Source organism: Xenopus laevis, chromosome 1S, assembly GCF_017654675.1.
Source record: "Xenopus laevis strain J_2021 chromosome 1S, Xenopus_laevis_v10.1, whole genome shotgun sequence".
Lineage (NCBI taxonomy): Eukaryota > Metazoa > Chordata > Amphibia > Anura > Pipidae > Xenopus > Xenopus laevis.
In genome coordinates, this window is record NC_054372.1 from 138,795,414 (window position 1) to 138,808,260 (window position 12,847).

At 37.8% G+C, this 12,847-nt stretch overlaps 1 protein-coding gene across 2 annotated transcripts in view; it reads right to left on the reverse strand.

The window, feature by feature from the left end:
* Positions 1 to 10,578: 10,578 nt before the first annotated feature.
* The window catches only part of mn1.S (meningioma (disrupted in balanced translocation) 1 S homeolog), a 48,202-nt gene continuing 45,933 nt past the window's right edge, over positions 10,579 to 12,847 (reverse strand). Inside the window, exon 2 of one of the 2 annotated variants that reach the window (XM_018244048.2) lies at positions 10,579 to 11,430. In XM_018244048.2, coding sequence (XP_018099537.1) covers positions 11,246 to 11,430 — 185 coding nt within the window. In that variant the 3' untranslated portion in view covers positions 10,579 to 11,245. The remainder of the gene's footprint in view (positions 11,431 to 12,847) is intronic. The other variant, XR_001934215.2, reaches the window with a different exon arrangement.

Genomic DNA, 12,847 nt, shown 5'->3' on the forward strand with positions numbered 1-12,847 from the left:
GGATGTAGCGAACGGCGGAAAAAATATTTGCGAACATATTCGCGAACTTGCGTCAAAAATGCAAACGGTTCGTGAACGTCGCGAACCCCATAGACTTCAATGGGAAGGCGAATTTTAAAAGCTAGAAAAGACATTTCTGGCCAGAAAAATGATTTTAAAGTTGTTTAAAGGGTGCAACGACCTGGACAGTGGCATGCCAGAGGGGGATCAAGGGCAAAAATGTATCTGAAAAATACATTGTTGACACAGCGCTGCGTTTTGTGCTGTAAAGGGCAGAAATCACACTACGTCACTCAGGTGATGTTTCTGGACACGGAATGTGAAAAAGCTCACACAGCTAGGTGGCACTTGGTTAAAGACTGGGCAAACAATGCCTGCAAGGGCAACGTATACAGTAGTGGATACGGAATATATTATTGCTGCTGTAAAAACATCACTCAGGTGATGTTTACGGACACGGAATTATTATTGTTATTTAGACAGAATGTGAAAAAGCTCACACAGCTAGGTGGCACTTGCATACCTCCCAACTGTCCCTCTTTTGACCACTCAACCCCCTGTCCCTCTTTTGTACTGGAAAGTCCCTCTTTTCTCTGCACTGAACAGCCAGAAAAAAAACAGTTTCTAACTTAATTAGCTTTTGGCAGAGAGCTCAGAACAGCTAACAGGTGCAAATAAGATACTTTGTAACAATTTTGACTCTGGTTGGTGCTGGTGGTGGTGAACTACTAGGAGGAGCAGCACACCAGTCCCACTCCCCAACACAGCTAGACTAATAGCACTGGGCTCTTATAGTAGCAAAGTAAAAAAACAAAAAACAAAATAAAAGCAGTCCTTACAAGGACTATTGGGTTACAGGCAGCAGTCAGCAGATGAGAGATCAGAAGCAGTGCCCACAGCAGCTACATAAAATGTCCCTCAAATCTCTGCAGAGTTCTGTCCCTACAATACAGAGCAGTATCAAGTAGATTACTAGCCAGCAAAGTTACTATCCCTCAAATCACCTCAAAGTTTGTCCCTCAAATCACTCAACAGCTCTCTCCCTACACTAGCTCTTCCAAGCACACACAGGCAGAATGAAAAATGCTGCAGGGCTTCAGTTTATATATGGAAGGGGAGTGGTCCAGGGGGTGTGGGGGTGGTCCAGGAGGGAGAGCTTCCTGATTGGCTGCCATGTATCTGCTGGTCTGGGGTGAGAGGGCAAAAATAAGCGCCAGCTAAGGCGAACCCAAATTGGCGAACGTCGCGCGACGTTCGCGAACATTCGGCGGACGCGAACAGTCGATGTTCGCGCGAATTAGTTCGCGGGCGAACAGTCCGCGACATCCCTAGAAGCCAATATTATGTAATAATCTAAGTATGTAAGATAACAGCAAGATACTTGGCAAAGTGCTGAAACACAGCCTTTTCACTGGCAATTTTTTTTGCAGTTGTAATTAAGTTTCTGGTTAATGTCTTCTCAGAACTAGGGGGCACATTGGGACAATTCTATGAAGACTTTAGATCCCTTTTAATTCAGTGCTGGTGAGAAATTATGTTGCATATATTACTGGATTTTCTGATTGATAAATGATGTGCATTTTCACTATAAAATTGATTTTGGAGAAATGCTGTTCTAGACATAATTAATTGCTGTGTTGTACCTCCTTGACTGTGTTGTGTTTGACCACCTGCCAGACTTATGTCTCATGCATATTAGTAACATGAGTCCAAATGTAATCCAATTCATGGTGGACTATAATAAAAATCATGACTTTTTACACAAAGTGTCTATGGACAGCATGGGATGGAAGTCATAAAATCTCATGGAGGTCTCATAGTCTCAGATAGTTTCACATCTGTGCTCCAATTTAAATGAAAAAATACACCTTTATAAATACAACAGTTGTCTCTTTTAGTAGATTGTAATACTGTAGTATTTCATAAATTCCTGCCTAAAGAGAATATCACAGCTTTATATACATATATATATATTGTAAATATGGATTTGTCAAAAGTATAGTTTATTATCTATATCAACCACTATTTTAGTCTTAGTGATCTCATTTGCTATACACACCTGTCTCTTTAATGTTGGTCTTGTGCTTTTAATAATGGGTGTTGGTCTTGGAGTTGTCTCCCCTATTAAAACAGCCTGTGAGGCCAATGCTTTGGTCAGGAAAAACATTTACCAAGAAATACAACCAAGCAGGGAGGATCTAAAATATGACCAGAGTTAAATAGTAGGAACGCTATATGGGATTTACCTTGACATGATATAGTGGCTTGGCAACAGCCGTATGCAACCCGGCTGGCCACATCACTGTCCCAACTGCGTTCTCATGAGTGAACAAGCAGATCATTGGCTACAGGGGAGTTACCAAGGAGCAAACATGCATGCTCGCATTGACTACAAGGGATTACCAACTAGTGGGTCATACAGTATCTTTATTATAATGTAGTTCCTTAAATGACCAAGGTTAAATAGTAGGCCACCATATGGGTTTTACCTTGGCAACAGCCTCGGGCAAAGTCAGCCAGGTACCCTAGGCCAGGCCTGGATAGGCAAACTGTGGGTTCTGCCAGAGGGGTAGGTTTTAGTTGTAAGTTGTAAACAGTCACAATTTATTGGGCTGCTGTTTGGGTCTCTGTGCACCTAAAATGCCAGAACCTATTTTGATTCTCAGACCAGACCTGGCCTAGGCAACATGGCAAGCTAACTTTCTCTCTCAATGCGGGCACACATGTGGACAAGCATGCATGCATTGGCTATAGGGGGTTACTAAGGAACGGAGCCCGTTCTATAAATGCAAAAGCATATATTTTGCTAAAGACACAGATCCCCATTAACATCATATTTATTGTTATTTAATTGTTCAGTAAAACATATACATATATGTACAATATGCATGGATACAGAAGACTGCACTTTACATATCTTTTAAAAAAGAAAAATAACACTCAGTATCATGAGCTATTGTCACAGTCTTCCAAACAAGCATTTAAAAATGAATTTAACAATAGTCAATAAAAGATTACAGAGTGCTTAACACAAAGCAAAGTAAAGTTTCCATATTTTACATGTGCAATAACATTTTAAGAAGGGTTTGCTAAGCAGTACTGATTACCAGTGTTCAATTAAAAAATCAGATGGTAGGCCAATAATGGCGCAAGGGCCACTCCAGCATTTCATGAACTTCAATTCCCAACCTTTGGCTCTTGGAAGATGTTAGGAGTCATAGCTTGGCAACGGTTGGAGGGCCGTTAAGAAATAAGTATTTTTATTTTCACAAAAATATTAAAGCTGTTACACTCTGAGGGTAAAAATATCCAATAGAATGTCATACCCAAATGGACTTATGTTCAAAAAACACATCTGTTTTTGCCTTTAGGTTGTGGACAAAACCATTTTGACAGACAAAAATATGAATACAGATTAAAGAAACAAAATAAATCATTAAAAAAACTCACAATAAACAGCGCCATAATGCGATGTTCTGGAAATGCAGATAAACCAGAAGCCAATTTGTATAATTTTTTTTTAAGTTGCAAGGGACACACTTTATTGTACTCATAGGGAATTATTATCATTATTGTTATGAACACATATTTCTAAAAGGCCAATGTTTTTTGCCAGTGCTGTACAACAGAATTCATTTTTAAGTCTGGTTTGTGAAATTTTGCAGGCCAGTTTGACAGTAAAGTATTACTACTGCTAGGAGGGTTTAACCACAAGTAGGAAGGGTATTTTGCAAGTTCTTGAACAGATTTATTGAAGGATTAAAAGGTAAAAACATTTGGTCTCTCTAGGAACCACTGAAAGTGTAACAGTATTTGCTTTAAGCATGTGTAAACTTCAGACGATGCATACACCCTCCGATCTTTACTCCTATTTCTAGAGTTTCTGTGTAAACAGCTGTTTTTAGCAAATACTGCAACATTAGGCCAGTGGCACAATGGCTATTTTCTCCGCCTGAGTAGAAATGCAAGTGGAGAAAAGACTGAGGCATACTTTTGTATTTCTGCTCCAAAATCTGCTCCATGTGTGTCCTCCCAGGTTGGTGCCATCAGTGCACTGGTAATACAGTGTGGATGGGAGCTGATTGCCTTCTCTCCCAATGTTTAAGGCCAGTGTTTCCCTGTTCTTAAATGTAAAAGAAAGTGTAATTCTAATACAGATTCTTTACAATTTTTTAAGCAATTTTAAAGTTATATTTAAAACTAATTTTAAGGAACTTTTGAAATAATGTTTCTATAGACATGACCAACAGTGCAGAGGACAGAATGGGACAAATACTGCAATAATAACTTAATAAAACACTGAAAACTTGTAACTAATGTGGAGTGGAAAGATTCTTAAAATGACATTTTTCTTTTTTAGTTTACAGCAAATGCTACTGTTGTAATTATTAAAAAATGAAACCATCTGTTCAACAATGAACTGTCTTTTCTATGATCAGTTAGCAATTAAGAAGCATACATGTGAAACTCATACGATGCCTTTGAGTGCTGCTTTACATTTAGATGATGAAACATCAACGAAAATTCACTGCTGAAAGATTCCGAGAATATACTAGATTCAGCATGAAGCATGTCAGTCATTGTCAGCCCATTCTGAGTTAAGTGGTTATAATGGCGCATAACTTCTGTAGGTTTTCTAAAACTGTCAATGGTATGGGAGCTGTCACAAAGAAAATACCAAAGTAGTTTTTTTAGCCATTTTTAAAACGGTACCCTGTCATCCTACAGCCAAATAAGTTTAATTATGCACCTTTAGGCCAAGTTTCAGAAGCAGTTGAAAGGTGTGTGCTTGCAAATATTTACATGCAGCCTCTAGATGTGTAGGCAAAATAATACCAAGCTGAAAAAAATACAACCTGAAAAAAAATTTAATCAGTTGGTACAGTCTGAGAGTGGCATAATATAACACTGACTCCCAGATATTTCCTGGTGTTCAAACAATTTCAAACCAGATATCTTTCACATGTATGGCCCCTTAGGGCAGAGATACACGTGTAGACTCACAAGGAAACTTCGGGCGACTTCAGGAAAATATAGCGATCCGAGTGCCATCCCGCCGGCGATTTATATTCTAGCCGGCGGGAAGGCAGTTTTGGGAGGTTAGTCGCCTGAAGAAGAGGCGATTTGTCGCCGGGCCACTATATCTCCCTGAATCTTTGCGTGTCTCTGCCCTTAAAGCACTTTATCTCCCTGAATCTTTGCGTGTCTCTGCCCTTAAAGCAACTGTTTTAGTTTATCAACCAGTGGTACAGGAGCACCAAAGCTGATTAAACAAAACAAAAATGTACACCAATCAAAGACCCATTTCAGCACCTACATTTCATAACTGGGTGATCAAAAAAAAAAAACAACCCACAAGCAAAAATAGCCTACAACTAATGACTGGCGTGCATTTACATATGGATATTGTTTCCTCATGTTTGGCCAGCATAGTCATATTATGATGTTTAGCAGCTACTGCTACCTTGTATTTATATAAAAAAAACACACTACAGCTGCAACAGGTAACAGTGACCGAGTGCTATTGAAAACCTGAGCAAGAAAGACAGGAAAGGGACAAAATAATGACATTTATAGTTCACCTTCAGGTGTAGGGATAGTAATCTGGGTTGTATGGTGGTGGTAAATGTATATGTGATCTGTCCGCTTTTCTAATGAATTCAAGAGATACAATTGGACAGTCTAGCTCAAATCTGGATTGGAGCCCCCAAGAGATAACAATATGTTCCAAGTTTCCTTACAGCTTCTATTTAACAGTTAAATTATAGCAAACCCCAAATTCTTCAAACACAAACAGGTAATCATAAAAAAAAATTCAGGACTATATCTTTATGCTTTACATGACAGGAAATGAAATCAGAGCTGATAACCCCCTCACTCATTCCCCCAAAGCCTTATATTAACAATGACATCACCAAATGATTAGCAAATAAGAGAATAGATTCTGTCAGTGCCTATCCAATATTTACAGATGCCTACCTGCAATAATGTTCTAGCTGGCCCTACATTTACAGTCGGATGAAAAACAGAATGAAGACACTTCCTAAGTAAGCGTGAGCAAGTCAGAACATTTTGACATGGATCTCACTATTTGTTTTGTAAGAAAATGATTTGACATGTTTTTAGTAAATACAGAGAAAAGTTTTAAAAAAGAACTTGAAAGACCAACAGGACCTGGATTATTAAATCAAATTCAAAGCCTTAAAAAGTCAAAGGTATATTGAGTCACTTATGCAATAGTATTAACATTTGTTGTGAAGGAAAAAAAATAGGTTTTTGTTAACATAAGAATAATAGAAATATCACGTGAAAAATATGGTAGATATAGTGTCTCTTTTATTGCTATTGCTTTAAATCCCTATTCCAGTTTAAATTCCAAAGAAACCTTGTCTTTGCATTAAATCGATACTTCCAAGAAAAGAATCCTTCATCATGATCTTCAACAACTCTCAGATCATAACATGGTTATTGGGAGGTTGCTGAAATGGTGACTTATTACATGTCACTTTAATTTGTGCTTGTTGCTATTAAAAATATGGCACATACATACTTATATCAGGATTAATTAGCTATATCCTTATTCATATTATTGAAGAAGAGCAGTTTCTGTCATTTTTAGAATTTTAGAATTCTCAACTTTACAGTTTAACAACAAATGAAGCACCAGAGGTCCTCTTATCTGTGGTTCAACAACAAACTCCAGAATTCAACACTAGACAGACGCCAGAAGTAAGACATCTGTGCATTACATTGTGTAATGAATATATACGTAGTTAATATTTCAGTTGTTTTATTCATGTTCTTATTGTTACATTGTCAAACAGTAGCTGTTTCATGGACTGGAACACATTTATTATAAATATATATATATATTCAAATTATCTGCTGTTGAGATAGAGAACTTCACTCTTGGGTACAGATAGAATAACTCTAGTCTTTCTTCATTTTTGTAGAAAAAATACACTATGTATAGAAATAGAGAGACAGTTTGACCAACAGTTCTGATATTTTTGGTTTAATCAGCAGAGTTCTAATCAAACAAGAACCTAAATAAATGTTATAAGATCTATATAGAAGAGAAGGTATATTTAGAGAAATTTTCAACAGTAGGCTATAGAAGATTATCCAATGCTTTTTCTGTAAAGGTTTTTGTTCTGTACATTTTACATTAGCAATTCTATTACAATTATGAGGACGGAATTTAAAGGAGATATTTTATTATACAGTAGGAAAATCTGAATTCAGGTTACCAGTACCTTTTTCCACTGTTAAATGGTAAATATCACTATATGGCAAGACTAGAATTGGATTGGAGTATTGTGAAGGTGACATGGCCTTAGTTGATATCTCTGCAATGGGTTTCAAGATAATATATCTCACACTGTCAGTGGATTGCCCAGCATCCCTCACAGGACTACCAAAGGCCAAACATGCCTTTTAGGAAGTAATGGTCTAGAAACAAAGCTCTAGACTGCTCTACAAAGTGTTGACTTGAGTTCCCTTGGAAGCCCAAATGCCATTTCCTTTGATTGATCTGCTTAATATTGAATATTTGAATCACTACCTTTGTGGACAAAGATGCTGAAACACGATCTGCAAATCTTTATTAAAACTGCAATAAGATAACTTATGTATGGTAGGATTATAGGGCTAAATATCTTTTAAGATGATGGTGATTAGAGTTGCATTTCAGAACACACACATCTTTAAGGGGACCCGTCACCCAAAAAAAATTATTTATTATTATTATTATTTTATCACTTTAGTCAAGCAAATGAACTTTAATTACACTATATAAATTATTTGACTCTTGCTTCCTTCAGTCTGGGATTTCAAAATTTTAGCAAGCAGGCAGCAGCCATTTTGTGTGCACTGTTATTAAGACAAGCCTTGTACCATCTCAGAATCTTGTTTGTGCACCAGAATGGGGGACCCAATGTCCATCCCCATGCCCTGGCTACACAATGAAATGGTAACGGGGGAATATGTGGAGAGCAGTGACATATAGGAAGTGCTGAATGGAAAGTGAAAGTAATTGTCTGCCCCGCCTCTATGCCCAGGGAATAGAGGAGGGGCAGACAATATTTGATTGACAGCTGAGATTTATAAATGAGCTTACAACAGCTATGAACACTTTAATAAAGAATAGAAATTGGATTTCATGTTTAATTTGAAACATGCATTCAGATAACAAAACATCCTACAGATCTGATCTACTTCTTTCAGAAGTACTTCAATGAATATGGATTGTGGTGAACAACGTTTTTGTCTATTGAAACATCAATGTTCTTTGTTATTTCTTGAACTAAACACGGCAACTGCATGGAACAGGGCAAAGGCTGTAACTGAGATTAAGTAATTCTAACTTTCTGGTTCTTAAGACTTGATCAAAATAAATCAGCAGTTTACTAAGAAGCCCTCTGAATATCGAGTTACTCCTTGTCTAGAAGCAAGGGCTGGAGCTATCAGAATGGAGGTATTTGTTTGTCCTTGTTTCTAGCCATATTAGCTAACTGTACTAGTCATTTTCAACTGAACTGGATGACCAGCAGGTAGGTCCATCCATAAAAAATATTTTGGACAATAATTTTACACCAAAAATAACAAAAAGATATTTGCTGATGAACTCCATTGACAGCAATGAAAACTTCCACAGTGATGTGAACAATCACGAGGATGGCTAATTGGCCAGATCAGGGCAACATTATCTATATAATCTACAATTCTAAGACAAATTTCTCATTCCTTATTTTTTATCAATGACATGTTTTTGCATCAGGCATATTATTAGTAAGCTGCAAAAGGTCATAATTAGGAAGCAATCACATAGAAAGTCAATCAAATTTGAAGCAGCTAGCGTGCCATAGCTAGGGTTGCCACCTGTCCAGTTTTGACCTGGACAGCTCTGTCTGGGTCAAAACTGCCTGCCCGGTTTTCCAAAATAGGACAACTAGGTAGGTTTCCTATGATTGACGTGACAATCTGCCAATCGCCGATCTTGATGTCACAGCTCCACCCCTGATGTCATGACTCTGCCCCACCCTGTTACATCATGGCCCCACCCCCTGCCTGGAGTTAGACAGTCCAAATGGTGGCAACCCTAGCCGTAGCCGTATTCTGTAAGAACAGAAGAAAATGTCCACTATTGAAACAGAAGGTTACAAATTGCCACTTATATAGGCTATTATAAATAGATTTTCCTTTTGTTTAGTAATTTCAATTTATTGGCTTTTAAAGCATTGTAATACACCTGTTAGGTACTTAACTTAATGGCCACAAAATGCTAATTCTGTGCAGTTGCCAATACTTTGGTGGTAAACAAATGTACTCATGTAGTAAATTTAAGGACATAAATAAATACAAGAAATTGTATTGTAGCAAATTCTGTAAATTGTTGTAATATCCAGAAAATGAATATTTTCCACCTTAGGTATTCAGACATTAATGGAATAATATTAATGGCTTTAAAAATATGTAACATGCAAACATTGTGTAATTAATTTTGGGGAGTGAAGTGCTCTTTATGTGAATCCATTCAAAAAATATGATCGTGCTTTTTATAAAACTCCTGGAGCCTATGATTAAGGGCAATAACCCTGAAACGTATCAGGCCACGTGTGTTCAGCAGCCCACTGAACAAAACCACATTTTTTATCTACCAGAGTTCCATTTTTTATTTGTGCAAATATTTAGTATGGTTGGGAGAGCTAGTGGTGGAGCACCCAGAAGGAACGGACCACACAGAGCATTTGGAGCAGTTATTGGGCAGGATGTGAAGGTCGAGTCTTGAGAGGTTTTCCCCTTCTACTGTTGCATGCATACAAATGAACTTGTAAACTCAAACGTGTTTACCATTTTACAGTAAGTCTTTTTTATTATGTTACAATGATAAAGTTGATGTTTTCTGTTCCTGATATAAACTACTGGCCAGTAAACATGGAGTAACCTCAAAGCTCCAAATGACACTGAAATCAACAGTTATTTCTAGGTATTTCATGGGAAACTGGTAGTTATCAGACTGATTCACTGTCAGTGTTGTTGATAATTGCAGGCTGTTGTAAGGTATTATTACTGAAAGATTTTCACTGTCAGTAATAGCCAGAGTTATCTTTATGGGGTCAAGCACAGGTGACTGCACTGGACCCTGCAGACTACAAGACCACAAAATAGGTAGAAAAAACTCTTGTACCATAAATGTTCCATTTGACTGTAAAGCAAGCACAACAATACCTATAGTTTGGAAAAGCATCTAAGCTACATTTCCCAGCACCACCAATAGCCAAAATACTATGTCCCAGGCTTATCAAATATGTGCATAATAGTAGACTTTAATTAATGTCCCCTTGCATATCATGTAAACCAATGGTTAGGGATATCCTAATATTAAAAATGTAAAACTATAAAATAAATGTTTAATTATAAACAAAAAACTGACAGTTGCTAAACTATTAGGAATGTTCAGGCTCTTATGGATTGTTGTTAGAGCTTGACCATTTGAATGTTCACAGAGTATCCAAAAATAACTGCATTGCAGGACTAAGGCAGGAACCTGGAAATGATAAGCACCATAAGCAAATAAACATTATTATATATTTTATTGACAATTCTTACCCCCATCACATTTATGAAAAAATGTATTCTATTAGGCATGGCTTGTTCAGACCATTGCTGAACAAACAGTACAGGATGCTAATTGATCGTATCTAGTTCATTGGAGCACTAAAGACCAAAGGATTCTCTTTTGATGGAGAATGTATGGTTTAGAAAAATTACAACTTTAATACATTTGAACCTCTTGGTATAACTGTATGAACTGAAGAATCATAAATGTATATTTATATATATATATTTTTTTTACAGTCAACTTGTTTGGTTATTTAGTTTGGGGGGAGAAAATCATATTTTTCTTATAAAACAAACCATGTAACACAAAATAAAGCAGAAAGAGAAAACATACACCATTTAGACATACAAAAAGCCCTCCTCTAACCCAGATAGTCGTTTTGCCAGATTTACATAGAGAATTACTAGAGAGGAAAGTGAAGCATAAATACTTGTTGGATGAAGAATTAACACTGGTATCATACTGTGGCAAAAGTTTTAAAAAATATGAGGTTTACTTTAAATTAAGCCTTGGAAATCCATATGCCACTAAGCAGGTACCAACTTAAAATAAAATAGTCCACTCATCATTAGTTGCCCTGTAATAAAAGGAAACCAAAAATATGTTTTTCTTCAACGGTTTTCAAGTGAGGGCAGCCACAAAAGTCCCAAATCTGTTAGAGATGTCAGAATGAAGGGATCTCCACGAAGGAACAGGAGTCCTACCCTTTGACTCTCCAATGTCATCTGTGCAATGAACGGAGAGGCATTGTAAATGGCTTCCATTTTGTGCCGCTGCTGAGGTCTTGTTCTGGGGAAGATCAAGGGCTAAAAAACAAAAAAAATGGCGACACATTAAAGAAAGCGGGTTATTATTTTTTTTTTACAACTTTTCAGATCTGAATTTAGAAATTATATACTGAATTTAGAAACATAGTAAAGGGTACAAGAATTAGCTAGAACCACTATAAAACAAAATGTCACAGATCATTTGCCCTTCAGAAGAAGAGCAGATCATTGTTTATCTCAAAGTAGTTAAAATTACCGTATAAACCCGTGTATAAGCCGAGTTTTTCAGCATCCAAAATGTGCTGAAAAAGTCTACCTCGGCTTATACTCGGGTCAGCGGTACCCGACCCGAGCAGCTGAGATTGCAGTCAATTTTAATCATTCCTATACCAACAGTACACTTGGGGAGAGACTGCAATATCCCACAATGCCCTCTGTTGGTTATATGAAAGAATAACAGTGCGCCATCTGTTGGTTGTATGAAAGAATAACAGTGACTGCAATATCAAACAGCGCCATCTGTTGGTTATATGAAAGAATAACAGTGACTGCAATATCACAAAGCGCCATCTGTTGGTTGTATGAAAGAATAACAGTGACTGCAATATCACAGCGCCCTCTGTTGGTTATATGAAAGATTAACAGTGACTGCAATATCACACAGCGCCCTCTGTTGGTTATATGAAAGAATAACAGTGACTGCAATATCACACAGCGCCCTCTGTTGGTTATACGAAAAATTAACAGTGATGGCAATATCAAACAGCACCCTCTGCACATAGTAGTGGGACAGTGGGACAATGCACACAGCAATCCGTTTGGCAATTCTCTGTCTCCATCAACTTTGCAAAGAAGTCCGGTTGATCGCTGGGGGGTCGCTTTGGCAGAATGTGCGCTGCTGGGAGACAGGGCTGTAGTTGTGTCTAGGCTTATACTAGAGTCAATAAGTTTTCCCAGTTTTCGTAGGTAAAATTAGGTACCTCGGCTTATACTCGGGTCGGCTTATACTCGAGTATATACGGTAGTAATTTTACTAGGTGCAAACTCCTGAAATTCTGATACATCACTTGCTATTTTACTTCTTTACCTTTGTTAGGGCATAAATTCTCAACAGAACGTCAATATCGAAAAGCAGCAATTGTCACCTATGGTCAACATAACACTAATAACACAAGGATTATGCTGAAAACATTGACAGGAGTGTGATTTGGTTTCATTCACATTCCCAGTGCCAGAAGGGGCTGCAGTATTCTCTATATCCTTTTGTGTTGAACACAGCGGTGTAAAAACTCCGGGCCGGGCCCACCCGCGGAAAGTGTTTGAAGGGGCCAGGTGCCAACTGCACCTTCCCTGGCTATGCCCAGCTCTCCCCTGCTCCCTCAAGGCGCTCCCCATGGTCGCCCCCATCCCGCGCACAACTGCAGGGTCTGCTTTCTCTATAGTTACACCACTCGTT